The sequence below is a fragment of the Terrapene carolina genome, unplaced genomic scaffold (assembly GCF_002925995.2).
Source record: "Terrapene carolina triunguis isolate 2854851 unplaced genomic scaffold, T_m_triunguis-2.0 Scaffold193, whole genome shotgun sequence".
NCBI classification, from domain to species: Eukaryota; Metazoa; Chordata; order Testudines; family Emydidae; genus Terrapene; species Terrapene triunguis.
This window is the reverse complement of record NW_020664544.1, coordinates 4,100,747-4,127,970: the sequence shown is the minus strand read 5'-3', so window position 1 is coordinate 4,127,970 and position 27,224 is coordinate 4,100,747. Positions and strand designations below refer to the sequence as shown.

Here is a 27,224-nt window from a genome sequence, read left to right as displayed (position 1 = left end):
TAAACCAGAGAAGTTCTGTGTCTAGCCCTACTGGAAATAGTGTCTTAACTGTGGAGTTTATACATTTGATCAGCTTCTCTGTTAATCAGATGGACAGCAGACTAGGTGTGCTGGATACAACACATTCTGCAATGTCATCAAGGAGAATTAGGCCTTGCATGCAACAGAATGTTTTAGAGAGGGGGAGCAGGAGAGAAGGGCTTTGCCCTCGGAGTTTATTTGGTATTCTGAATGGTGAGGAGAGCTTATCTGTGGTCCCGGACATGAAGCTTCCTTTATAGCCACAGATTCAGTCTCAGGAAGATCTTGTTTATACGTAGAAAGTGCATACAGCATGTGCATGAGGTGATCAGGTAATTAAGTTGGTACTGCAGTAAGCCTTATTGCAGTAGAAAATAAGAATTAAAAATTGGAGAACCTAATATTAGGGTTAAAATACTGTGCCAGCGAGAAAATGACTTCAAAGGAGGCATTAATTATTTATGATCAGTATAACTGGCATTTGTTAAAGGAAATCAGATATTTGACGCTTTTCTGTAGCAGTGAGGCCAGCTAGATAATGGCTAACTTTGCTCTGGGAGGACCTGCAGGTATTTCTAGAAGGTACTTGACCAAACGATCTAAAGATTTAGCACAGACTGTACAAGACAGACCTAAGCAAATGCAGTGTAATAGAGTGTAACTGATTCAGGGGGTCCCTTCCAGCCGTGTTATCTGATCTGTGTGTCTTGGCTAAGCTGCATGGTTCTATTGATACTAGTTCTTGTAGTATAGTTAATGAGTGTACTATACATGTCCACTGAACCCTAAAATTATCTTTTTATTTTTTTTCTTGTATAGTCTATTATGTCCTATAATGGAGGAGCTGTAATGGCCATGAAGGGGAAAAACTGTGTGGCCATTGCATCGGACAGACGGTTTGGAATTCAGGCTCAGATGGTGACCACAGACTTTCAGAAGATTTTCCCTATGGGAGATAGACTATATATCGGCCTGGCTGGGCTTGCCACAGATGTGCAGACAGTGTAAGTGGAATCTTCTCTTGTGAACACTTGATATTCCTGGCCTGTAGGAAGGGAGTTTGTTGTATATCTATAAAGACACAACATATGTTACACACAGATGTTTAGGTAGTATCTTTGTCTATTCATCCAGGTGTGGGCTGCTTGAATACCAAGACTTACCTTCTCTGAACCCCACTCCAGTCAGTCCTGTTGGGGTTATTCTTGAACCATCCCAAAAGTCTTTGAAAACATGCTTTCTCCACAGTGCCAAAGACTAGCAACATTGGTTGTTGGCTAATTGTGCCCTGCTTAAAAAAAAAAAAAAAAATCCACAGTGTTCCAAAATCAAAGCTGTGTCTGATTTCTTAAGAGCACATGGGTAGTGAGAACCAGATGTCCACATTTGAAATGCATATGTGCATGCATTCTAAATACGTGTCTGCATCATGTGTCCATCAGATGTTAATCTCTAGTAGCAAATATTAGCCATTGGGAGGGTGGAAGAGGTCTTGATGCATGTGATTTTAATACGGATTCTGATCTCCTCTGCAGTGCCCAGCGGCTGAAGTTCAGGCTGAATCTCTATGAACTGAAGGAAGGCAGACAGATCAAGCCCCAAACTCTCATGAGTATGGTGGCCAACCTACTCTATGAGAAACGGTAAATATCAAACAGCTGAGCCATTCCACAGATATCACTGAAATCAGGGCATGGTTAATTGAGTTAAATTACGACTCTAGAGGAGTTGAGAGGCATGTTAATTTTCCTAGTGTCAGCAAAGACAATTTACCTACGTTGACTGTGGTAGCTGAACTGGAGATGAACACTGCTGAACTCCACGTATAGATGGACTCAGACAGTGAATAAACCATACAGTTCCGCCAGTTTCTGAAATGGTGCTGAACATAGTTTTACTACATGTGTAGACAGGACTAAGCCATCTTCAGCAGCACCAGTTATCAGTAATGGGAAACCTTAATGGAGACATAACTATTGTATGGGTGTCGTACACCAAAGACTTAAGAGCTAGGTCACTGAAGCATTCACTAGAGAGATGGATAGTTAACAGCATAGAGGGGAAGAGTTTTTGGAATGAAATTATGTCCCTGGAATTGGTTTCAGTTTGGGTCCAATGTTTAAGGAAAGCTTGGTTGTTTCTAGATTCTTACTGTCACAAAGAGGAGTTGCACACTGAGTGACAATTAATAAACAGGAAGCTGCTATCTTGAATCAAAGTGTTCCTGACAATCGCCTTTCGCATAGAATATTATCAGGGAGTTAAGTTAAGTAAACTCTGATTTGTAGATCAAGCATTCTGAGTTAGGCAAATTCTCTAATGTGCTGAAATGACCTGGAATTCTCTTCTAGATCAACCCCCAACAGAACAAATGTAAGATATTTATAAACAACACTCAGTTCCAATTGTACCACATTTCTATTGCTGAAGGCTGTTTGGAGGCAGGCCAGTGGGATCTAAAGATTCTCCCCCACCACTTAAAACATCAAAACATGATGGTTATGTGCTCATGGATGCAGAGGACACCTGCTTTTGAAATATAAGGACCACTTATTTTTCCTGAACCCAGATCAAAACTGTTCGTTCCTACAAGTAATGATTTGCCTAAACACCAGAATCTGGAAATCGTAAACAGTTTTTGAAACTTTGACTTCAATGGGGAAGCAGATTATTTCAGTGTGTCTTTTTGTCAATGAAATAAAAGTCCATTCACAGTTAGGAGGTACTAACACAGTAATTGGGTAATTCCAAACTAATTTGAAAGACTCCTACTAACACCTGAGATGGAATAAACACTTTCCTTAAATACCTACTGAGTTAGAATTCTGCTGTTACTTCAAATTTTTGCATCCTTAGGCTGTTCTAACGTTTGCCTTGCTGTTCACAGGTTTGGACCCTATTACACAGAGCCAGTTATTGCTGGACTGGACCCTGTAACTTACGAACCTTTCATCTGCTCTCTGGACCTGATTGGTTGTCCCATGATAACAGATGACTTTGTTGTCAGTGGCACCTGCTCAGAGCAGATGTATGGCATGTGTGAGTCTCTCTGGGAGCCTGACATGGTGAGTGAGGAGGTGGCAAGATCTGTCTAGTTGTTTAACTTCCAAGTGATTCTTGGATTTTTTGGAATCCTTTGCTGTTAAATTGGACACAGGGAATTCAGGCTACTCCTGATATATAATAATGCCTCTACCTTGTGAAGTGCTTTGAGACTACTGATGAAAACCCCTATATAATCTTTAACGTACTTATGTTCACAAACACCCCTGTGAGGTAGGGAAGCATTATTTAACATAGAGGGAACTAAGGCACAGGGAGGCTAAGTGACTTGTCCACAGTTACACAAGCAGTCTGGAGTGGAGTGAAGAATAGAAACTGGGTCTCCCATGTGCTGGGCCAGTGCCCTAACCCCCCTGATGGACAATAGTAAAAGTTTTAGGGTAAGTTCTGGCAGAACTATGCGAGATCCCGAGTCAAGTTTCTCTTGGGCATGGAGAGGGTCAGATTGTTAGTTAGGTGAACTGCCCCAACCCCTAGTAGCTCAGCTATAGAAGCCAACTAAAAGAGTTTCCCTTCCTCTTTTTTCAGGAGCCAGACCACCTCTTTGAAACGATCTCGCAGGCTATGCTGAATGCAGTGGACAGAGATGCGGTGTCTGGCATGGGTGTGGTAGTGCATATCATGTAAGTACAGCTCACACAGTCTCTTTCCCATGGAGAGAAGTGGCAGAGTTAAACACAGAGCCTTAAGTCAGTCAAGAAACGACTACCAGGCCTGACCTCTGCCGTTCTTTAGTGACGTCTTATCTACACTAGATCTTTACATTTCCCATGATTGCTAACCTACCTTGCTGCAGCAGCACCAGTGATAATAAATTGAGTTTAGTATAGCTGCTGTTAGCAGTATTCCCTCCTTCAGTCATGATTATGTGCACCCAGGAAGTGCTACTACTTCCCACTGAGATGAAATCATATGCCACTGTGGAACTCAAGATTTCCACGCAGGACTAAAAGCTGCCTTGTTGCTGGGTCAGCCAACCCTTATGTTCAGTAGTCTCCCTACTGCGTCCTCAGCAGTGTCCCAGCCATTGTGTTAGGAAATAAAACTAGTTTTGTTAAGCAGCGAATGAAGGGAGGGACTTGTTTAGAGCTCCATCTGAAACTGTAGTGGGAGATGTGGCCCAGGCTCACCCCTTCAGGTTCTGGAGGAGAATGAAGTGTCAGTGACCTATTTCAAACCCGTCTCTGCACAGGTGTTGGTGCTAAGATGCGTGATAGATGTTCATGAATAAATGGCTCCCTAACAGCCAATCTACATGGTCTCCGATAAGTAGGGAGACCTCTAAAACTAGGGCATTGCACATGCTCAGGGTCTAATTGACCACCATATTTGGGGTCAGGATGGAATTTCCCCTCAGGTAAGATTGGCAGACGCCCTTGGGTTTTTGCCTTCCTCCACAGCATAGGGCTTGCGTCACTTGCAGGTTTAAACTACTGCAAATGGCAGAGTCTCTGTAACTTGAAGTCTTTAAATCATGATCTGAGTTACTGAAGTCCTCAAGCAGAGGTTAGGGGTCTGTTACAGGAGTGGGTGAGGTTCTGGGGCATGCAATGTGCAGGAGGTCAGATTAGATGATCACAATGATGCCTTTTGACCTTAAAATCTATGTCGTAGCAGCTGTAGGCCAAGCTCACTGCATACAGCAGGGGCTTCTTGCATCCCTCTCTGTCTCCCTCCAAGCTCCCTGGATGCCAGCTTCCCATCACCCTTCCGAACCATTCTTATCCCCCAGACAAGAGTCAGGGTGTTGACACGTTAAACTCTTTTTGGGAGTATGAGCAGAGATGAGGTATTACGCTGGAAGGCAATAATGGGTGCTATCAACCAGTAGTTAACGGCAGAGCTGCTTGAAGGTTGGGCTGTGTGAAACAGCTGGCAAGGGTTCTCACCTCTTAACGCCCAGAACATTTCCTGAACTTTAGAATTGATCCGAGGGGGGTGTTGATGAGTTACTGCATTGCATAGAAACATTCCACCTCCTTTTTGGAAGGATGAAGTGGTAGTTTGTCTCTCCTCTCTTTTGCAGTGAAAAAGACAAGATCACCACCAGGACACTGAAAGCACGCATGGACTAGCCTCAGAAGTTTGTGCTTGTTTCACAGGCCAGGCTATTTTGAATTTTTTAAATAAACTCTCTCCATTATTGTATGGGGCTGGCTTGTTCTTGAGTCAATACACTATAGGTAGAGAGTGCAGGCCTAATGTAACAAGTACACTTATTACAAATTAACTACAGAACAGGAGAATCTGGATTTAGTCACTCTGCAATACCCCTCACCACAATGAGAAGGCTTGGTTTTTAGCTATATGGTTGGAACATAGTTCGCTATCATCCAAGCTGGAGAATACTAAGAGTAGTGGTAAACTGCTGAAGCTGTTGCTTTTTAGGGTAGGCAGCAGTGTTCGTTTCATGTCCCATTTGCCAGCTGTGCACACATTCAAAGTGAGATTCTTACAAACCAGCTAGTAGGGGCCTGCTCAGAAGAAAACAGTATTTACTTTAACTGGGATTATACCTGTAAAACTGTACTTGGAATTGCAGCAGTGGCAGAGGATAGGAATCTGATTTTGCACAGCTTGGCTACAGTAAAAACAGGCACACCAGGAAGATCAGAACTTATTAGACAATGATGTACACAAACTTTTAATTTTATTTTTTTCTGGCTGAGACTCATCTTGTAACATGCATGCGTTTCAAAACAGTAAGTTTCTCAAATTGCTCCTAGCAAACAGACAAGCACAGAGGACTTGATTCCTATTTAAAAAAACTGAAACAGCAGTGAAAATCTAGAATGCTCCATTTTTCTTAGTTTTAGATTTAATTTATTCACATTTTTTCAGTTGCACTGATTAGCCCCACCCCTGACCTGTGTGTAATAGGCTCATTTAACACAGCTCAATCCAATTGCATTTAGTATCATACATCTAAACAAAGAACAGCACAAGATTTGAGTGGTAAACTTAAACCACTCTAATCATAGATGACCAAAAGCTGGGTTTCCCCTACTTTTACTGGTGCTATTACACAAGAATTCATTACACATGTCAAGGAAAGTCAGTCATGGCTAATTGAAAATAAGCTCTACAAGGACAACAGAAACTGGTAGGCAAGTTGGAAATGGTGCATTGAAAAGCAGGAGGGGAGGGTATTGCAATGTTTTCCAATTATTATAACAATGTTTTGAATCATTAGTTATAGGATGGTGCAACAAAGTTTCAGCGCACACACCTTGAGCTTTGAAATGTTTGTTTATACCACCTCAAGTTTAAAAACACTCCAATCTTTCTACAGCAACAAGTGGGGCACCTCTGCACAGTAAGTATAGGATAGGGAGTCCTTCATAGGTTTAAGACAGAATATAAATCACCCAGCAAAAGACTTTTTCTCCATAATTAGTCACACTACAATTTTATGCCTCTAGTTTTACTGGGTTTAGAACAGTTGAAGGCAGTTCCGATAGCCACTGGCAGGAAAAGCAGTCATTCTTTGCCCAGACGGGCAAACAGCAAGCACCCCTCATTATTAAAACACGCTTTTAATTTTTACTGACAGTAAAAATTAAATCAAGTTAGATTTCCTGGAAGTGGAAGAGCAGGCCCTTCATCATGCTATAAAGTCTGTATCCACCTCAAAAGTGCATTGTTTTACATAAAGAAAATTGCATGCCATCTCATATCTAAACAAATGGCAACATGTTGAATATTTTCATAACATCCTTGGTCCTATCCAGTATTTTCAGCTGAAAATTCCAAGGCCATTTGACCCCTCTGGGATTAAGTCAAACACCAGTTGACCTTTTTAAAGTACACTCCCACCCCCTAGAGCTTCATAATTAGCTAAAGCAACTACAATCAAAACTAGGGCATCATTAGAGGCACTGTATTAAGTGATAAGTAGAAAAGATTTGATAGTGAGGGAGGAAACAGAATCATACACACACACGTCTTCTTTGAGAAGTGAATTCCATAACCACCCCTGCTTGCTGCTCTTGTAGGTGTATGACAAGGACAATCAGTCTGTACACAAAAGAAACCAGAGACTGGCCAGGTAGGGTTAGGCCCAGTGCAGCAAGAGAGAGAGATGCTCCTGCCCTGATTAATTTTTCCTAAAGTTAGGGAATGTTCTCACTTCCAGCACACACCCCACTATCTTCCAGCTCCACCCTAGCTTTTTTCCTTTTCCCCAGCATTCTCTAGAAAAAGATATAGCATGTTAGCAAAGAGACTTTCCTGCCATTTGGCTGGAGTCTCTTAAGTGACCTGCTATTAGAGTTTATTCTACAGCTCTGAAGACTGCATCTTTTTCCACATGAGCTATGGTTTTAATTGCAATGCACTTCAGTGTAAAGTGATTTGGGAGGGCACGTGCTACAGGCAGAAGTATATCGACATTCAGCAACCTCGAACACAAAGTCAGACTGAAACTAAATTAAGCTATTGCAGGCAGTTGTAAAAAAAAAAAAATCAGGATTGGGGAGGGGAAGGGGAGTTAAATACTTGAACTCAAGAGAATAAAGGTATTCTGTATCAAGATTAAAACAAACAAAAGCAAAAGTCCCTTTTAAAAACAAATCAAATATTTGCAACTTCACCTCTTATAGTAACAAAAAAATACTGTCTAGAAACAAAATTAGCATTTTTAACATAATGCTACCTCTCAAAATGTAAACAATATACAAACTGCTTATGTTAAACAAAGTTATACCTGGGTAATACATCTTTAAATGATAAAATTGCATTTAGTTATTTTTTATATATATACACACACACAGTATGGCAACAAAAATGGCAAAATGGGGTAAGTGCTAAAGTGAATAGATATTTTTAGGGCTTTTATACCACTCGAGGCATTGAGACAACCAAATGGGGGTCTAACAGAGGATTCTTTGCTCCCTATCTAGAGTGGGAAAAGAAATCACTAGATCTTAAATCCTTAGCGTCATGTGTTTTGTAACATTGGCTGCAAGAACTACTCGTTTTGATTTCAGCTGTTTACCAAGTTCCAGTGAATCAGTTTTTTGCCCCAAGTTACATAAACGTCTTCCTTTGACTGTCCTTGGGTTGCCCACTTAAAAATATCCCACTGCAGAATGGCTGCAGTTTACTTCCCTATTTACCATAATTAAAAAAAATAATTGCATATTTATAAGTCTAGCACACTAAAGTTTCAACTAATTTCCCACAAGGAGAGTGGCAAACTTACTAGGCCAAAATTGTAGGTTCAGGACTTTTTAAACTGTCAAGAGTAAAACGCGATTGGTATTTAATTCCTATTTCACAGCAGACATAAGTGCATTTTTTGTTTAGAGGAAAGCAACCAATATCCTTCTTCACCCCTCTAAGTTTTCTCTTATCTGCACTTGATTTGTGGTATTGTCAGCCAAACACCCTAAGATGTGCGAGAATCTTACTAGGGTGTCAGACAATAGCATGTTAGTTCCCCAAATTTACACAAAGACAATGGATTACAAGGGCATAAAAAAATTTGTCCCCCATCAAAGGGAATGACCCATGAATGAACAAAAAGTTTCATGTCCCATTAAAACCAATGATTTGTTTTAGACCTTTTTTAAACAATATTTACAATGTACTCTTCTAAGCCTAGTTTTCAGTCTTGACAAATCCCCCGTCATCCCCTATGCTAAGAGCTGTGGAATCACTCAAGAACGTGGATTTAAAAAGTCATCCTGCATTCAGAATCCAATCACAGCTAGCATTAGTCTAGTTAGTTACGAGGACACGATGAGTACCACCTCTCTCTCACACAGGACCAAATCGACAGAGCAAACTAGCACATGTTATAGCACAGGACACAAACATTCTAACAGCTTATTCCTGAAACAAAGGCATTTGTGAAAACAGTTTCAAGGCAGATAAGCAACTTATGTCAACTGCAAGGTATCTCTTCAAAACAGCTAAATCCTGCTTAAAAAAAAAAAACAGACAACTGTTCTGCAGCAGAACTAATTAAACTTACAGCAAGTTCGACAAGCTTGGCTGTGAAAAATATTACAAGCGGTCTGGAGACAAATAGGACATAATTCAATCACGCAAATCAGTTCAGATTCCTTAGGGGGAAAAATATCTGGAGGAAGTGTTCAGTCATTTATGCCCATTGACTCACTCTACCAGCTAGAGTTATGGACCTGGAGCAGAGCGGAGCGTAGACAAATATGGCTCAAGTTCGGAGTCCTCTTGAGCAGTGGAACTGGGGACACAGTCACAACTACCAACACTCCAAACTGACAGCAATTTACATTTCTCAAGATGCACTTCATGTTGACTTGGTTGGTTGGTTTTTTAAACCTCTCTCAGGCAACAGTTCAAGTACTTGTAACAGGATTGGATGAGTTAGGAAGACTCTGAACATTAGCTAGATTAACACTGGCAGAACTGTCATGCGTCAGCTCTATTTTAGAGGCAGGGAGATTTAACAATTGTCATTTTTTCTAGACAGCCAAATGTAACCCGAAACCTGCAGAATAAGTTAACATGATTTTCTTCTTCAATGGAATCTTCCCAGGCCGCCTATCCTAAGCATGATGGTTCTGTGGCTATCCAGTATTTTTCATACTACTTTTTTAGCTTCTATGAGTTATGCCTTAAGTGACCATCTTTGGTAGATGTTCATTTCCCTCGTCTTTCTTGTGACGTTAATTTCTCAAGTAAAAGAAATTTTTAACACCCCCCAAAAGAAAGGTTCCCAGCCTGAATTTACCTAGTTAAGGTTCAGCAGCTCCTCAACATTTTCATCTTTGAAATGGCAGACTACTTTTTCCCCCCCCGACTCCTACCGAGAAGGAAATAAAAGGGTTTGTACGGCTTTCTGTTAAAAAAAGCTGTCCATTAAAAAGAACAGCAGTTTGTGGAATTAGGCGTTGCTTCTCCTCTTATTTAACACAAGCTACAGGTTAGAGCTCCCCCTTTTAAACAGCCATTCGTGGTATCCTTACTGGCGTCTCTTGATCAGAGAGGAGAAAATGTCATTATGAACAGCATTGCTGCAGCAATTAGATTCTCTTTTTTAAAAAAAGCCTCAAATCTCTATTTGGGCATTTCTGTAACAAAAGGAAAAAAGCCACTTTTCCACCTGGGTCAAGTGGAATATTTGAGAATGCACCTAGATTAGTTTCCTGTAAATCATACAGTGCCACACGCTCACACTCACTCATACCCCACGTGCTGCTACAGTGTCTGTTTTAGTGTCACAGGCTGTGTTCTCTGCTTGGAAGTAGCCCCTCTTCTCTTCCTTTCTGGCTCAAGGTAGAAGGTGACTATGTCAGGATATTGGACATAAATTCATTGAAGCGTTTAGAGTACTGCTCCGGATTCACCGTGGAGATCTCCGCCCCAGCCTGCAATGCACGAAGGACAGATTACAAGGCAGCACTGTGGCAGCTGCAGGGGACTGTTCATAACTGCTAAGCCCCAGGGAGTGAGGAGACAGCAGAAGGTTACTGTACCAGCACAGCTAAGCACCAAGAATCACACAAACAAGAATCCACAAGTTACATGGGTTCCAAGCTCCATGACAACTGGACTCCTGAAGGAATTTGCTTTAAGTCTAAGTCTGGGGCTCTACTCAGGAGATGAATGCATGGAAAGGCTCCATATCCTACCCACTTGCCAGCTCCTTTCAAGCCCTCTTTGGTAGTGACCTAAAGTTATTGCCTGATGGCTGTTTGGTGACCTAGGCAAAGCAAGTTGCTGGGTGTCAGTCCACTTTCTAGTGATTCAGGGTCACCAGGCACCACTGCAGCAGGCTCACATGTTGGTAGTCTGAGCAGAGAGGGAGAAGCCAATCGGCCAAGGAGCTTGATCTCTCCTCTCATCCTAGAGGCGGTTGTATCCAGGTCAACTCTGAGGCATGTTGGCTGTTCTGTAACTGTTCTGGGGATGGAAGGCTGCAATCCTCAGGGCCGGCAAGCTGGCAAGCTTGCCCAACACTAGTCACTTGCGGAAAAGAGCAGGAGATCTGGCAAATGAAAGTTTCCCTCAGTGGGCTGGCCCAGTAGCTTAATGTCTGTTGTTTGTATTGCTAAGAGGGGGAGACCTGAGCCCTTGCTCCTTGAGTCAGAGACAACGGGGCAGGAGGCTCAGCCCTGGTGAACAGATTAATGAGGGATACCACCAGGTTAAGGATCAGTTCTGTTGCAGATGGAAGGATCTCATGGGCAGTGGGGGAATTTCCAGGCCCCTGAAAAACTGGTTTTAGCAATTATTCAAAAGTCAGCACCACAAACAAAACGAGAGCGACCCGGACTTGTCAGAGGAGAGACCTGCTTACCCCATGTTTCACTGTTTTGGCAGCATGTGCAGCTTTCTTCTTTGCATCGTACGGCGTAAGAATATCTATAATGGCCATGAAATACACCTCCTTCTTAGGGGCACCTGAGAAGACACAAAAGTCTCTAACATACCCCCAAGCTACATCAGCAGCACTTGAAAAGCCACCTGCAGCCACCTCTATTAATAGAGTATATAAATCTGCTTTAATGTAATTAACAGGCAGGTGGGAGAAGCAGATTGTAAATGGTTGGAGATTGTAAGAGATAGAACAGAGGAACTACTGGGAACATCAGAGCAGAGATCCACATACCCTCTAGAAACATCTACACCCCACACTGAAAGCCTTGTTTCCATGGAGTTTAAACATTTACCATTTACAACAAGGGAACTGAACATCCAAGTGGACTGGTTCCCAGGAGGGGGTCTGGGTTAGTTCTCGTTGGACATACTCCACCCACAACAGGACACTCTCCTGCCCCTCCACATAACAAGACCCCTCCTCACTCACTGTCATGGCTTTTCATGGCATATACGTCGACTGAAGGGTCAAACTCCCCAGGCCCGAAGAACCGCGGGAAGTTGAGGAGGTTGCCGGGGCTGTCAGGTGGGGTCCCATAAGAGCCAATAGGGTTCCCGCCAATGCCATCGTTCTCACACTCCTCGTCCTCGGCCCGATCCTCCACGTCCATCTCCTCCTGCTCCGCCCGGTCGACGTCGTGAATGCCCACCAGCAGGCTGTAGTCCATGATCTTCAGTTGAGCTAAAAACTGGGAGGAGGGAGCAACAAAAGCATAGGGACATTTCAATTGGCTAAGGCACATCTCACGAGCCAACGCTACCTAAACCTCAGCAAGTGCTGCCTCCAGCGAGCATGGTCTTGTGACTAGAGCAGAGAGGGGAGAGTCTGGTTCTATATCTGGCTTTGGGATGACGTGAGACTTGTTCCAAGGACATATAGCGGCTGGCAGTAGGGCTGGGAACAGAACCCAGGAATCCTGACTCTCAGTCCTGTGCTCTGACCATTTCTAGCTTGGTCGTGAATGCTTAACGTTTCGTTGGTTTGAGGGCCTTGCCTGGAAAGGGGTTATGGAAGTGCTACTGCAGCTGGAGAAGGGTGTTAGCAGTGTGTCTATATAAACGTGATCCCATCAAGATACCCAACTGCAATAAAACCAACTGGCGGCATCGTCAACATGGAGAGGAGAAAACCCCTCTGCATTCTGAGCAGAGACAGCCAGTGACCATCACAGTGCGTTGGATCAAAGGACTGCAGCACCGGGAATGGCCTGCTATGTCTGTTCAGGGCCATCTGAAAGACAGAGATCAAATACAGTCAGTCTCTCATCTCTCAGACACTCAGGGGATAGATGCTGCACTTGCTTCCATCTGCCAGGAAATCAGTCCAAATGTTTGCAATGTGTGATACAGGCGCTTGGTTACCTATAGCGAGCCAGAGGGACGGAGGGGTGTTGCCAGTTTAGAAAGGAAGGACGAAAACATCAGGATGGGGAGAGGATCATGACAGAAAAGATGTAACAGCGGGTAGAGCTAAGCCAGCTAACCAACGTGGAATCAGCCAGTGGGGCCTTCTAAGGTGGAACTCCAGAGAGGTTGCTGAAACATTTGCATCCAGTAGGCGGCCAGCGTTTGATACACAAACGCACACAGAGTTGGGGCGATGCTGTATGAGCCAAGAGGCCCACCTAGTGCTGGACACCGTGAGAGACAGGATAACAAAATAGCTGAACCACAGGCCTTGGGCAACTGCGTCAGAGGAGTATTCCTAAAGCACCCCATGTATTCACTAAGGTGTTTTCTGATGCATTCCGATTGGGAGGAGACAAGAGATTCTCTCTGCCCTGTTCTTCCTCGTCATTTCCCAGTCTCCTCCATAGCAATTGCAACAGAGGATGGATACTTCAAAAATAATGCAGCTACTGTACCATTTGGCCGAGAGGGTGCGGGGGAGGAGGAGAGACGGACGGGACTGTGGGGTCACAAAGCCCAGCTGTCGGAGACCTGTTCATGGCAACAATCTGAGCCCCATTTCAATTCTACCTCCACGTCCCGCTTTAGCTTTTCGAGGAAGTGCTTTTTACTCTCTTCTCCAACGTGGAGCTTCTGGCCTTCGTTCAAGAAGTCGTTGTCTTTGAACGTTGGCAAATCCTTGGCCTATGAGAGAGAGGACTGCGTTAGGTGTCCTGAGCCTAATGCCAATGGCCGCAGCTATTGGTGGTTTCATTCTTTTGCAAAATATCAACTGGATCAACATGGCAATGGGAAACAGAGGAAGCTGCATTGACTCAATCTTCTAAAGCAAAGAGATTCGCTCATTCCCATACGCCTGCAAATGGCATGGAGCAAAACACCTGCATTTATCAGCAAGTCCCTTTGCTTGGCTCCAGCTGGGGGAGGAGGCGGCAACAGAGATACCGATAGCAGCTCATTTCAAAGGCTGCCAAAAATAGTTGCTTCAGGCTGAAAGCTAGATAAACAGTCTCAGCCAAGGAGGGGCTAGCCAACCCCACAAATAGAAGGAAAATCCATGTGGTTGTTTTCAGATTAGAAAATCTTGAGACAAGTGCTCCCCTCCCCCAGCCATTACATGAAAATCAATCCACTGCATTTTGAGGACTTTGTAGTGGGGACCAAGTGTTTCTGCAATGTAAGTGCTTCTCATGGATATTAAAGAAATTAAGTTTCACAAACCCTTTGCATGTACAGCTGGGAATTGCATGCTTTCATCCTTAGAATGGCATGGCAATCCACGGCAATTTATATAAATATTATGTGGTGTCAGACAAGAAATCATAGTTAGGGAGTAACCCCACATAACCAGGCACAACGGGGCAATTGTAAAGTGGGGTTAGATTATGTCCAGGTATTGGAGATTTAATTATGAAAAAGGAATTCTCTATGGCTTGTGCGAGAGATCTGTAACTTTTTGGGAGGCTAGTGTGTAGCGAGGAGAGGAAACCTTCCAGGATCCCTCCAATTTCTCCACTCAAAGACCCTGTCAGCAACCAATCCAGCCTTCCAGCCCAGCCTTCCTGCGGGAGTGAAGTGCTGCTCCTTAGATCATCATGACAGCTCCAAAAAATTGAAACAAAAAAAGTGTGGCCTTAACAAGGTGTGCTCAGCTCTACTAAGTGGCTTTGCTATTTGTTATGTCTCATCCCCCTGGACTATACTTACTGCAAAGCCTTATGCATGTGCTTCAGTTTACTACCATGAGTAGGTCTGTTGATTTCACTAGTACGATTTATGGCAGTAACGTTAAGCATGGGCACAGGGGTTTGCAGGACTGGAGCCTTAGGTTGGAAACTCTTTAGAGAAGGGAATCTGGACTAGATTTACAAAGGGATTTAGACACTTAAAGATGTAGATAAGTGCTTAGTGGGATTTACCAAAGTGCCTATCCCAGTTCGGTGTCTAACTCCCAATCTGGCCCTTTGGCTTCAGATTAGTCTGCGAGATACCTGGCATGCTGTGGGCATTAATGGGCAACATTTCTGGAAGAGCCTACGTCACACTGACTTTCAGTGGGACTTAGGCACTTCCGAAAATGGACCCTATGTGAAGTTATTATTAGGTACCTTCTCTGGCAGCGCCAGTAGCCTGGCAAACAAGGGGACCAGGTTGTACCACACCTAGACTGTCAGGCAAGCCTTTGCTTTTTTGTTAATACTTTAGTCCCCAAAAGGTTGTGCAGTGGCTTAACACACAGTTGCTATAATGGGGAATTTGGTACAGACAAGGGGAGCGTTCTACTGAACCAGCAGTTTAGCTTGTCACCAGGTTTCACTGTTCGTTAACCCTTTGGTACGGAGACACAATTAGCTGCCTAGACTCCTGGTAAGCACCACAGGGAACGAAATGTTGTTCCTGGACAGGCAAAGTAGCAGTATCATTCATACCTTTTCTTTGTCACTCGCTTCCCTGGAGACTGTTGAGCCCTGATAAGAACAAAAGAAGTTGGACATAATTCACCATGAGCAGCCATCGGCAGAATTTAAATTGACCGTCACTAGGGGTAAACGTACAAGACTCAATTTATTTTTTTAAAATGCTTCTTTGCTCCTGATGAAGAGGTAACCTCACCAAAATATATTTTAAACACACAATATAAAGGCGTCAGACAATGGTCTGAGCTGGTTGGAGACTGCGTTCCCTTTTCCCTCGTTCGCAGTCTCTCTCTACTACATCCAGTAATTTGAGCAATGCAATGTGTTGCTCCGATTTTAAAAATATACCTGATCGAGAGGAGAGAGACCTGCACCTTCCTCTGAATTGTCTGGTCCTGGCTATTATAGGAGACCGGAATCTGGGCTAGATGATCCAATACCTGAATCCCTACATGAACCCGTCTCTCACTATGACCCACGCTTTGAACAGTGAGGATGAAATCCTGCCCCCAATTGAAGTCAATGGCAAAACCCCCTGAGCCAGACTTGTGCTTCCACACTTTCAAGGCTCAACTTTCTCACGTCCATGACAATGGACCACATGGTTTCTCTCTGCATTAGCACCTCCAGGAACTACACAGCTGCAAAAAGCTTCCGACCTTTGCTTTATGAAATGCAGCTCACCCACTACACTATGAAGAAGGGGATTTTAGCTCAATAATATGCATCTCTCCCAGTGCAGACAAGGCAGGATGAAAAGAAACACAATGAACCCAAGTGACATGCGAACAAAAGGAAAGTGAATACTTTGGTTCAGTGTTGTTTGGCCCTTAAGGTAATCCCGTCTTGGCCACAAGCTGTAGGAGATAAAACACATTGTGCCTAGAACTTCCTAGCCTCAGCAGCTACAGAAATCGACCATCAGGCTCTTTGAAAGTGAACTGCAAAGCCAGAATACCTTCTGTCTGCCCTTTTCTACTCTTATTTATTTTATACATATTTTATAAAGTGAACCTCAATATTAGAAGTACCAGGTCCCTGCTGCACTGCTGGAGCTGAAGGACTGTCAAGCTTTAGCGGAATAGGAAGGTCCTGGATCTGAGTTATGGGACTTATTCAGTATCTCTTCCCTCTTCAACTAGGGGCTGGCACAGATGCCACTCATGTTTCAGCCTCAAGAGGTGTCCACATCCAGGTCCACCAAAGCTTGACAAAGTCCTTCAGCAAAAAAGAAAGTCAGGACCTTGTTGATCTAGTGTGAAAAACAATTGAAGAACGCTCCATAAAGAAACAGGAAGGGGCTCCTATACAGGGAGAGGTACTGACCATGTATGGACTGGCCGCTTTCAAACCCTTACCTTCAGATCATACTTCCGATGCACAGTCAGCCTGTGACTAAATACGTTCCTGGTGACTACCATGTAGGTTTCCACTCCGTCCACGGTGAGTCTGTACATGCCTAGGAACTGGGGGAGAAGGGTGTTCCCATGGCATTCCACTATAAACTGAAAGGGTGAGGAGGGAAAAAGAGGAAGTCACACTACAGGTCTCCGGTAGTGCACAATGTCAAAGAGAAGCGAAGCGTCTAACTCCAACTGAGAATGGGGCTTTTTAATGGCCATCCTATATCTCTGCTCAAGGGAGGCAAAAGGACCCATTAAAACACAGCAGAGCAGCAGAATGGAGCAGCCATTTCTATGCACGGCAGCTGACCCGGATTACTTTTTTCCCCTCTGCAAAATAGCATTTTCCCCTCCTTATCCATCTGGAAAGCTTTTCAGATCCAACGTGGAACCTTAGGAAGAGGTCTCGGTTTATAGCTTTCGAGCATTGGCAAGCCTGCAGAGCAGGGATATTTACACTGTTAGGAGGGCCAGGCCTTTGGGGGAGAGGTGAAGTTAAAAATCCCATTGTGCTCCCAAAAGAACAGAAGACAACCTGGAGCCACTGGCAACGTCCAGTTTCTAACCATACAACCTCCCCCACGCAAAAGCTGCCACGCGCTGTAGCTGAAGCTATGGCCGTTCCACTTGAATCCAAGGACTAGTCTCAACTCATCAGGCTCCCACCGCAATGCATCAGACGTGCCCCTAAGGCGTTATCTGCCACCCTCTCCTCAGGGTTCTAGACTCACCGTACCTGATGGTACTTCTTTAGTATGTTGTGCATCTCTGCTACGTCTTCGCTCGACACTGCCTTAATGACAAACCTCCTGTCGTAGGTGGTCAGGAAACGGGCCCCGCATCGACCTTGGCTGTCGCTGTTCACTGGGGCGCTTCGTGTTACGGAGTTCTGAAGGGGGAGAGAAGAGGTGTGATTTTACCAGAGGAGATGGTAATGAACTGCAGGTCCCCCCTTTTAAAGCCAAGGCATCAGCTCAACAGGTCCAGCAGTTCTCTACCTTCTCCCCAGGATAAACAGATTTCAATGGGACTGCCTTTGTATTCTGTGTTTGTACAGCACCTCGGCACTTAGTACTTAATATTCTGGTCCGTGACTGGACCTCCTAGACTCTACGGTAATACAAATAATGGGAGCTGTTAGATGCTCAACGCTTTTGAAGGCAAGGCCACTTATTTGGGTGCCTAGATCTGGGATCCAGCACCCTGATTTTAGGCCTCCATCTTTAAAAAGCTTGCCCATCAATTTGTTAACACACATTTAATGCCAGTGATTAACACACATTTTGAAGCAAGGAAGTCTTCCCTAAAGATTCATCAGCTCTCACCCCTTCAGTGATGATGCAAGGGCTCACAATACACATGGTCAGAGACTCCTTCAAGTTTCTCCAGCAGAACCAAGGACAGATTAGACATTCCTGATACGTCCAGGGTATAAAAACAAGTAGGAATAAAGGAATTTTTAAAAAGGTCACTCTCTCTTGATCCATCGTAAAGCAGCAACAACTGGCACAAGCCTAACTGCTTAGAAATCCTCGGCAGGTCACCTTGGAACCAAAAGCCGTTCTCTGCTATTCTTGTTCTTGAGAGTTTGACCAAAGGGCCCAGAGAACAGAGATACTGATTGTTCTTCCAACATGCAAGAGGAGCTCTCCTTTATATTCCTCTCTCCACCCTTCGGAACAAGATGCAGCCGCTTCTCTCAATCCTCACAGCAAGACTGGAAAATCCAAACGGAACTGCCGAGTAGAGTAATCTGTGACAATAATGTTCTGCGACAAGGCTGCAATTAAGTTGTTTCATCCTTTGACCACACCACTTAATAAATAGCCTCAAGTCCTGATGAAAGACAATACAGTGGAGTGCTAGAAATGTCGCAACTGCAATTTACATAGTAGCCACAGAAGATGTATCTATTCTAGACTGTTTTCCCTACCCCTTAAGGATTCCCACCATTGTGATCTTAGTCCAGTTTTGCTGGTGATAGCCGAGGTGGGGGACAGCTCTGGGACAGCCAATGTTCTGGTGGCTGCCAGAGTTTTAATCATCATGTCATCTATACACGGAAAGCAGGGTTATATGATGTGGTGGTCAAAATGCCAGTGGATGGTCTACATTAGCACTTTCACCACTACTGCACCAGTGGGACATTTTTAGAAGTCTAGTGTAGTCAAACCTTTTTAGAAAAAGCTTCTTTGGTGTCTTTACTATGATGATTTAATATTGTGGTAGCACCTTAAAGGCCCAAGCCCCATCCTGCGAGGCACTGAACCAACACAAAAAGAGAGAGCCCTTGCCCCAAACAACTTGCAGTCTAAGCAACTTTGGCAGGGAACTGATTGTCAGCTTCTGTTCTTTCCCCATCCCTCTTTGCTGCACGCCTGTAGCTGAGCATTTGGTCTAAGCTGTCAGACCGACATCCTCCTCAATCCATAACGAACTAACATAACAAACGTTTGTCACTTTGCCCTCACCCATTACTGCAGCCTCCCCTTGCTGCAACTGCTCTGCAAGAACAGCTGGTTTGCACCTTTCCCGCTTCTATTATCATACCATGTGTACGTGCTGGGCGCTGCACACACACACACAGGAAGAGACTGAACAAGACCCACAGAACTTGATACTTAGAGTGGGAAGGGATTGTCCTCCCCATTTCACAAGCTGGGCAGTTCAGGCACAGAGCAATGAAGTGACTTGCCCAAGGTCCAACAGAGATTCTGTGGCAAAACCAGGAACTGAATTCTGATCTCTCTCCTAGCTACAAGGCCATCCTTCCGCTTTTAAAGTTCAACTCTTTTCCTTCCCTCCGCAGCCCTGGACATAGTTTTATGGATATGAGCAAAATCATCATTTTACTAGACTCTGAAGCATTGCATTTTATGTTGCTATTTCCTTATATCTACCCACACAAGCTAATCCTTACACCTGTGCGTCAAAATGCACATTAGGATGAAGGATGCTACGTCGCCAAACGTACGTGTGCTTTTCTGGATCCCGGTTACACACATCACCACCACATATTTTTACGCCAGTAATTACTACTACGCTCTCTTCTCCATTCACGGAGCTTTTTGAAAGCATACCAGCAGAGGGAGCCTGCTTTTCTGCTCCTGTGGAGCATGGGACATGTAGGCAAACAGAGCCTGCTGCGAACTAGGGGGGTTTCCAGTTGCAAACTAAAAAATAAGCTGAGGAGAGAGTTTTCATTTTAGAAGGAAGCATTTAAATGCACCTCACTTTAATGCAGAAGGGGGAAAACTCACTTCCTGCCAATGGCCTAGAAACCATCAGGGAAAGCGGGGGTGGGGGGAGGGAGAGGGACATGGGGAAATTGCTTCTTGCTGACATTTGCAGCTTAGTAGGTGCTGTGTGGGCTAACACGCATCATCTCAAAACCCGAGCAGTTGCCACCATCAAGCCGACTTCCCTTCTTCTAGAGGAGACAGGAAGCAGAAATCCTGACCATTTGTGGTCATTTAGAGATCCTGTCGTGACGCTCCGATTTACTTTATTCTCTCTCCCCCATAGAGTAGGGATGATAAAATATAGCTTCCTGGCCAAATTCCCACTCAAATAATTACATTCTACCTGCCTGGAACTCCACTGAAATTTCTGCTGAATGCAGCATTCTTTACTTCCTGTCCTACACCGCCTCAGTCCAACGGAGTGCTGTTAAACAGCTGACACTGTCCCACCCCAGAGATGGGAGAAATGGTTCTTGCAGAGTGACAGACACTACATAAATGACAGATTAGGCAAGAGAGGAAAGTGACGCAATAATGGTGTTGCCAGATAGGTTAAGCTGTATTACTCAGAATCACTTCCTAAGAAAAGAGCTTCTAGGCTACGTAAAAACATGCTAAGGCAGATTAGCCAGAGGACAAAAATAACGACAGAGAGAAAGCAGCTAACAACTTTCACATAAACAGCTGTAAGAGGCACGTTGAATTGTGTGAAACCAACACCCACACAGTTATTTCTTACAGCCAACCCGTTACACCTCAGCTAGAGTTAGGATAGCTTTGTCTAACCTTCCGCCTCAAGATCTGGATAAAGCCTGGCATGAAATCATGCCAACAGGCTGGGCGACAGAGGCACTTCCTCTGCCAGTACAAAGCAATCACTGTACAGAGAATGTCTGACAGCAGGAGGGAAAAAAATAAAGGCTGGCGTAGACCATACCATTGAAAAGAGGGACTAGTCATCTCTAGTGACTGGCTTATGTGGGTTCTCTCCAGATGTCACCGAGATTCCAAAGATGATACTGTAACAAATCAATGGCCTCCTATTGACCCCATCACTAGGCTGCACATCACAGCCACTCAGACCTTCACAGTGACTTCAGGGAGAGAACTCCGATCCTCCTGCTCCGAGTACACAGCCCCCAAACACTGCAGCTGACGTGGATCCGTTAGCAGTACGACGACACGCAGTTGTGCCCAGTATGAGCGCGCAGACACGCACTAGGGCATTTCCATCTTTAGTATTTAAAAAGCAACGTCAACGACCTTAGCACAATTTTTTCCACTTGGTTTTGTATTACCAGTAGCCAAGGATTCCTGGACACTTTACACATATTCTGCTTTTCACTGGATGATCTCAAAATTCCTTACCAACATTAAGGGATTTCATTGGGTGGTTTGAGAATACCTGCATTTTTATCAATGGGGAAACTAAGATGTACGTAAGAATTCCTGTTCACACGGTGAATCTGTGGCAGAGCGGAGATTTGAGTGCAGGAGACCTGCCTTTTGCTCCTGACTCCATTGCTTCTCATACCAATGTGCAGGCAAGAGATGAAGTGCGAGCAGAGTGGGGGCACAGGGTGTGGGGAAAGGTTTCTGTTGCAAGCCTTTTTAGAGCTTATCATAGTAAATAAAAAGTTATGAAAAATACCCAACAGCACCTTGTTAGAGAAATTCCTTATTTGTGATGGAACCAAGTGTAACCGATACACTAGATGCTCATTAGTAGCAACATATCAATGCCTTTTGCTGTGTCGCTCCTAAACGGCTCTTGCTTTTATGGGGAGTGTCGACAATTCGCAGTAGGGAAAACGTTCCCAGGGGAAACGTTGCTCGTAAGCGGCGGTTGCTCTTCCCAGGTGCTGCTGCAAACAAGCGTCTACTGTAGAGCACTTTTCATCAGTGAATCTCAAAGCTCCCAACTTCGGGTGTCCCTAAACCTCCAACTGCCAGATGCTGGGACTGGGTGATGGGGGATGGATCATGCAATAATTAACCTGTTCTGCTCATTCCCTCTGAAGCATCTGGCACCAGCCACTGTCAAAAGAGAGGATGCTGGGCTAGATGGACCATTGGTCTGACCCAGTGTGGCCACTCTGATGTTCTTAAAGTGCTTTAGCAAAGGAGGGTAGTATCATTACCCCACCATTTTAAAGATGGGGAAACTGAGGCACGGGGCAGTGAGGTGACTTGCCCAAGGTCACCCAGCAAGCCAATGGCAGAACCAGAAATAGAACGTCGATCTCCTAAGTCCCAGTCTACTCTCCCAAGGGCCAAAACTCAAGAAAGCACGTGCACCGGAAAAACACAATGTCCAGGAGATAAGATGAAAGGAATTTTCCATCACAAGCAACTTCCAGCGGAGATTGTGTGTGCAGCAGAGTTAATCATTCAGCTGTAGCTGTGAAGTATCCAGTGTGCTCCTTGTACATGTGCGTGCGTGTACACACACACACACACACACACACACACACACACACACACACCCCTCTCCTCATCCTCCAACAGGATCGCTCTTTATAGTCACCTCTGCTCCATCTCCAAAGCAGCAGATGGGCTGTCACAAGAGCTAGCAGTGTGAAATGTGGACATGGAACTGCAGCCACTGTTTATTTCTCACTATGATGAACAGTCTATTGCAGAAGAGAAGCAAAGAAAACTGTTGCTTCTGCCATAGGAAATCTGCTCTGCTCTGTGAAAACATCCTGTGTGTATCCATTCTGACTGGGTGTGCAATAAGGCAGCAGACTAGAAGGGAGTCTAACAAGTGGGGGGAAGGGTATCGGGAAAGAGGCTTCTACTGAAATATAGTTACAGAAAAAAACCCTCAAAATAAAGTTCATCAAGAGCCCCATCATGCTCCTAAGAGGAGGGAATTGTGCTTACACAGCCTTTTTCATCCAGAGATCTCAGTGTGCTCCACAGACCTCATTCTGCAGGTGAAGAAATTAAGGCAGATGGGTTAAGTGACAAGCCCAGGGTCACACAGCAAGACAGTAGCAGAGTGACAAGCAGAACGCATGCTCCCCTGGCTCCTAGTCTCATGCTGTAACCACTGTGTCTCTCTTCTCAACACGCTCCTAATAAGGCTTACAGGACATGAAGCTACCTTGCTGTAGAAACCGAGACCTGACTCGTACAATAGAAAAATAACTGGGAAAACCTTTAAACAAATTAACCAATGTAAGGCTAAGGAAAGGTGCTGGATTGACAGCTCTGAAGACTGAAGGACTAAGGACAGCTACAATACAAGCAGCTCAGACCTCCACCAGGATGCCCATGGGCAATATATCAACTCAAATCTGGACAGATCCATTCTACAGGGGTATTCCGTTTCCATGGCCCGTTCGATGCGTGATCTCTTGGTGATGCCGACAACAAGTGTGTGTTTTACTGACATATGCTTCCCTCCGGGCCCCTGAAGTAGGAGACTAGAAACTGGACAGAGTAGCTCGCAATCCCCCTCCTGATGAGCCCTGCGCTGTCATCCGGAGGAATAATAGCGGCAATTGCACCTTTGCTTCCAATGCTGTCTGGGGTGAGAAAACAAATCTCATTACACTACCCTCGACACTCACCGGAGGAGGGTGGGTGAGAACTGAGACATAATGAGAGAGAATTGTGATGATCTTTCGAAAAATACGGCCAGGATGCCAGAAAACATTAAGTGGGTGAAGTGCTGGGGGAGAGAGAATTTTTACAAGGAGATCATATACACGAAAACACACTCAAATATCAGGCTTAATCAATACATTGTTCCAATGCTGCAGGTTTCAAAGAATCTGTAGATACGCATCAGCAGCCCATTGCTGGCACGATGCCAACAGTTATCCACTGCTGCACAGATAAGATGTTTTAATTACCTGACATTCATACTGCTAAAGGTCAGGCTGCAATCAAAGCCTTCCTTTTTTTAATCTGTTTTATCTAATTTAAGTGGCCTCTTATCTCCCTGCCTGTTAAGTATCTGCTACCTCTTTAGAGCTAAAAACTACAAAGAAGAAGGGAGGCTCCATTACATCCCAGTGAGTTGCAACCACTCTGACAACTGGATTTAAGCCAAACTACAGGACACAATGGGCCGTTCCCCTCCCTGCCCCCACATCTCAGACAGGTCTGAATGGTCACAGCTGTGCTGTTAGGACAGGTCCCAAGCACAGAGCATCTTGAGAAAACCCTAGTACAAAAATAATTACTCAGCGCAGTCACTTTGTGGAAGAGGCCCCCAAACCTGCAAACGGGACACGCCTCCTTTCCACGGCGGCTCTTTCAGAAACCTGCAAAACCAAACGCTGCAAATATCTAAACTCTTGCAATCTCCACAAGTGGTTTTTTTCCCCCCGTACCTGATAATCTTGATCGTCAATCCCAAATCTTTCGCGGAGGTTTCGGAACACCATGGGGCAGTACTCCTTAAATTTAAAACGACTTGGCAAGTTTTCCCTAGGACAGACAGCAAGACGTTATTCAGGCACAGCAAACTCTGTAGTACAATTTTCAAAGCTATTTTCCTGCTCTAAGCTCCTACTACTTCACCATTAGCCCCGGAAGTGTTTCAATTACTCATTTCTCCTCCATTCTCAGCTTTGTGTTTTCCTGAATTATTGTTCTGCGTGTTCCCTAATAGCCTCATTCTGCAAACACTTACCTGTACTATGCAACTGGTCATATTCAATTCTGTAGGTTTTAGGCACTATGATAATACATATAATAATAACTCATGAAAAGTTACTAATGTAGGTAAGTGTTTTCAGGATCTGGTCCTTAGTTTGCAAGCTCTTTGGGAGAGGGTGTATGTCTTACATGGTTGCGAAGGACTGCGTAAATTCACAATGATGTGTGCTTTTATCAATCATTATTATCTGCTCTACTCCGCGCTGATTAGGCCTCGACTGGAGTATTGTGTCCGGTTCTGGGTGCCACATTTCAGGAAAGATGTGGACAAATTGGAGAAAGTCCAGAGAAGAGCAACAAAAATGATTAAAGGTCTAGAAAACATGACCTAAGAGGGAAGATTGAAAAAATTGGGTTTGTTTAGTCTGGAGAAGAGAAGACTGAGAGGGGACATGGTAACAGTTTTCAAGTACATAAAGGGTTGCTACAAGGAGGAGGGAGAAGAATTGTTGTTCTTAACCTCTGAGGATAGGACAAGAAGCAATGGGCTTAAATTGCAGCAAGGGAGGTTTATGTTGGACATTAGGAAAAACTTCCTAACTGTCAGGGTGGTTAAGCACTGGAATAAATTGCCTGGGGAGGTTGTGGAATCTCCATCATTGGAGATTTTTAAGAGCAGGTTGGCCAAACACCTGTCAGGGATGGTCTAGATAATACTTAGTCCTGTCATGAGTGCAGGGGACTGGACTAGATGACCTCTCGAGGTCCCTTCCAGTCCTATGATTCTATGATTATAAAAGCCTAATCGAAAAACATAGTAGGATTGTATTCAAAGGCCAAAAAAAAAAGTCTCTCACAAAAGCTCAGAGTCCACATTCCCAACTGTATTGTGGCACTTCCAATCAACAGCACAATGCACTTCGGTTCTCAATGCTTTAGAAGCTGCGTGCATCATTTTCACCATTCTGCAGGTAAGGGAATTGAAGCGTGGAGTTGTGGAATGACTTGTTCAAGGGCACAGTGTGAGTAAGTGATCCAGGTCTCGTACTTCTGTTTCCGTGCCCTAACCATTGCACAGCACAGCTTCCTTAATCCAGAACAAAGTTTTCAAGCAATGGAACGTACAGTCCGAGATGTGTCTAGAGAAACCAGTTGGTCCCCGGAGGCTAATTTGGGCAGATGTACCCTGTAATACATCATGACTGTTTAAGATGAAAAGCTGGGGAAACCAGTCCTCTAGATCTTCGGGACTAAGCAAGGTAAGGAGGAGGTCAGTCACTGGCAAGTGGTTAATGGTCAGGAGACAAAGGAGAGTGGATGAATCTGCTCCAGTCTTGCTCCTCTTAATGCATAATGCAAGATTCTCTCGCACATCCCTCTCCCTCAATTGAGGCATCACGGGAGGCTCAGAGCCAGGTAACATATTGCCACTCCCGATATCAGTTACATCTATTGGTTCGGAGCACTTCCAAACACAGAATCTTTGGTGGTCTCCGTCCAGTTCCCAAGGACAAGAGTCCACATCACAAAGCCCCCCAGAGCAACTGGCTCCCTTGTCAGCAACCTCAGCAGAGAGGCAAAGAACCCAAGGGATCGTGCAGAATGAACCCCCCACACATACTCTCCTAGAGGTGGTCTCTCTGGGGCAGGTTTGAGGCAGACAGGTCAGGCAGGGTGGGAGGAGGAGAGAGAACTTCAGCCTTGGGGTGTTGGATTAACAGCCCTCCACGAGCACTAAAACAAATTCAACCCAATCCAGCAACTACCCCTCTGTGATTACAACGATAGCTTTTCTTTATCACAGCACTGACTGCACCTCTGCATCACCAAGTAAGTGACCAAGGCCAAACCACAAGACAGCATGGCACTGACAGTCAGAATACCCACTTCCCCGCTTCGCAGGTTTGGCATGTCACATATGCTCACCTATTTCAAATCATGCCACATGGAAACATCTGAACTGGTCACTGCCAATCCTCAGGGAGAGCAGAAGCTCTTTACAGACAATGAACAGCGAGGGGTGGGGGAGGTGAAACCACACCTACTTACTTGTTGAAAAGATGATTGTCCACCTTAATCTTACTGTAGGCTTTAAAGTCATCCGGCATTAACATGACAGGGACAGGGACATTGCTTAGCTCATTGATCTGTAAGAGAAAGGAAAACCAACAAGACTCAAACTTGAATCATGATCCCGTCATTATCAGGGGGTTTACTGGTGACCCCGGACACCTATGGATGTTGTTGAATACTTGCTAGAAACGGATTTGGAAGCGATACAATTCATTCAACTTTTATAGCATATTTCTGTGCTGAACAGATCTTGGAAAGTGCGGTGGTTTCAAGTTTAAAAGGGCATTATACAATGACGTGGCAAGTGCGTTTCCAGCCAACCTCTGCTCTGCATTATTCTAAGGCAGCTACAATTTGTTAACCTTCTATTGATCACCCAGGATGGGATTCGAGAACGAAGATTTAACCATGTCCTGTGAGGCATCACTCAGATTTTCTATTTTTACTCTCCTCTCTCTTTAGGTCAAAAGCCGCACTGGCAACAAACTCCATAACTAGTTCTCACTGTTATAAATAATGGTTGGACAGTGACGGAGGTTCTGGACTGCTTCTCTCTAGCCAATACAGCTGTCTCAGCAATACCAGCTCCTTCCTTGGCTGTCTCTTGTAGTTCT

At 44.6% G+C, this 27,224-nt stretch overlaps 2 protein-coding genes across 2 annotated transcripts; one reads left to right on the top strand and one right to left on the bottom strand.

Moving 5' to 3' along the window:
- The first annotated feature begins 845 nt into the window (after positions 1 to 845).
- PSMB3 (proteasome subunit beta 3) lies at positions 846 to 5,232 on the top strand. The gene is made up of 5 exons (XM_024215282.1): positions 846 to 1,025; positions 1,557 to 1,664; positions 2,909 to 3,086; positions 3,613 to 3,707; positions 5,111 to 5,232. Exons 1-5 carry the CDS (start codon positions 847 to 849, stop codon positions 5,157 to 5,159), a joined length of 609 nt encoding a protein of 202 aa, XP_024071050.1. The 5' UTR covers position 846; the 3' UTR covers positions 5,160 to 5,232.
- Positions 5,233 to 8,766: 3,534 nt separating this feature from the next.
- PIP4K2B (phosphatidylinositol-5-phosphate 4-kinase type 2 beta) lies at positions 8,767 to 26,679 on the bottom strand. The gene is made up of 9 exons (XM_024215281.2): positions 26,587 to 26,679; positions 24,270 to 24,366; positions 17,418 to 17,570; positions 16,637 to 16,783; positions 15,291 to 15,329; positions 13,432 to 13,545; positions 11,882 to 12,140; positions 11,372 to 11,475; positions 8,767 to 10,439 (listed from the first exon to the last, which is right to left on the bottom strand). The coding sequence occupies exons 1-9, from the start codon at positions 26,649 to 26,651 to the stop codon at positions 10,359 to 10,361; spliced, it is 1,059 nt and encodes a 352-aa protein (XP_024071049.1). The 5' UTR covers positions 26,652 to 26,679; the 3' UTR covers positions 8,767 to 10,358.
- Between the last annotated feature and the right edge of the window lie 545 nt (positions 26,680 to 27,224).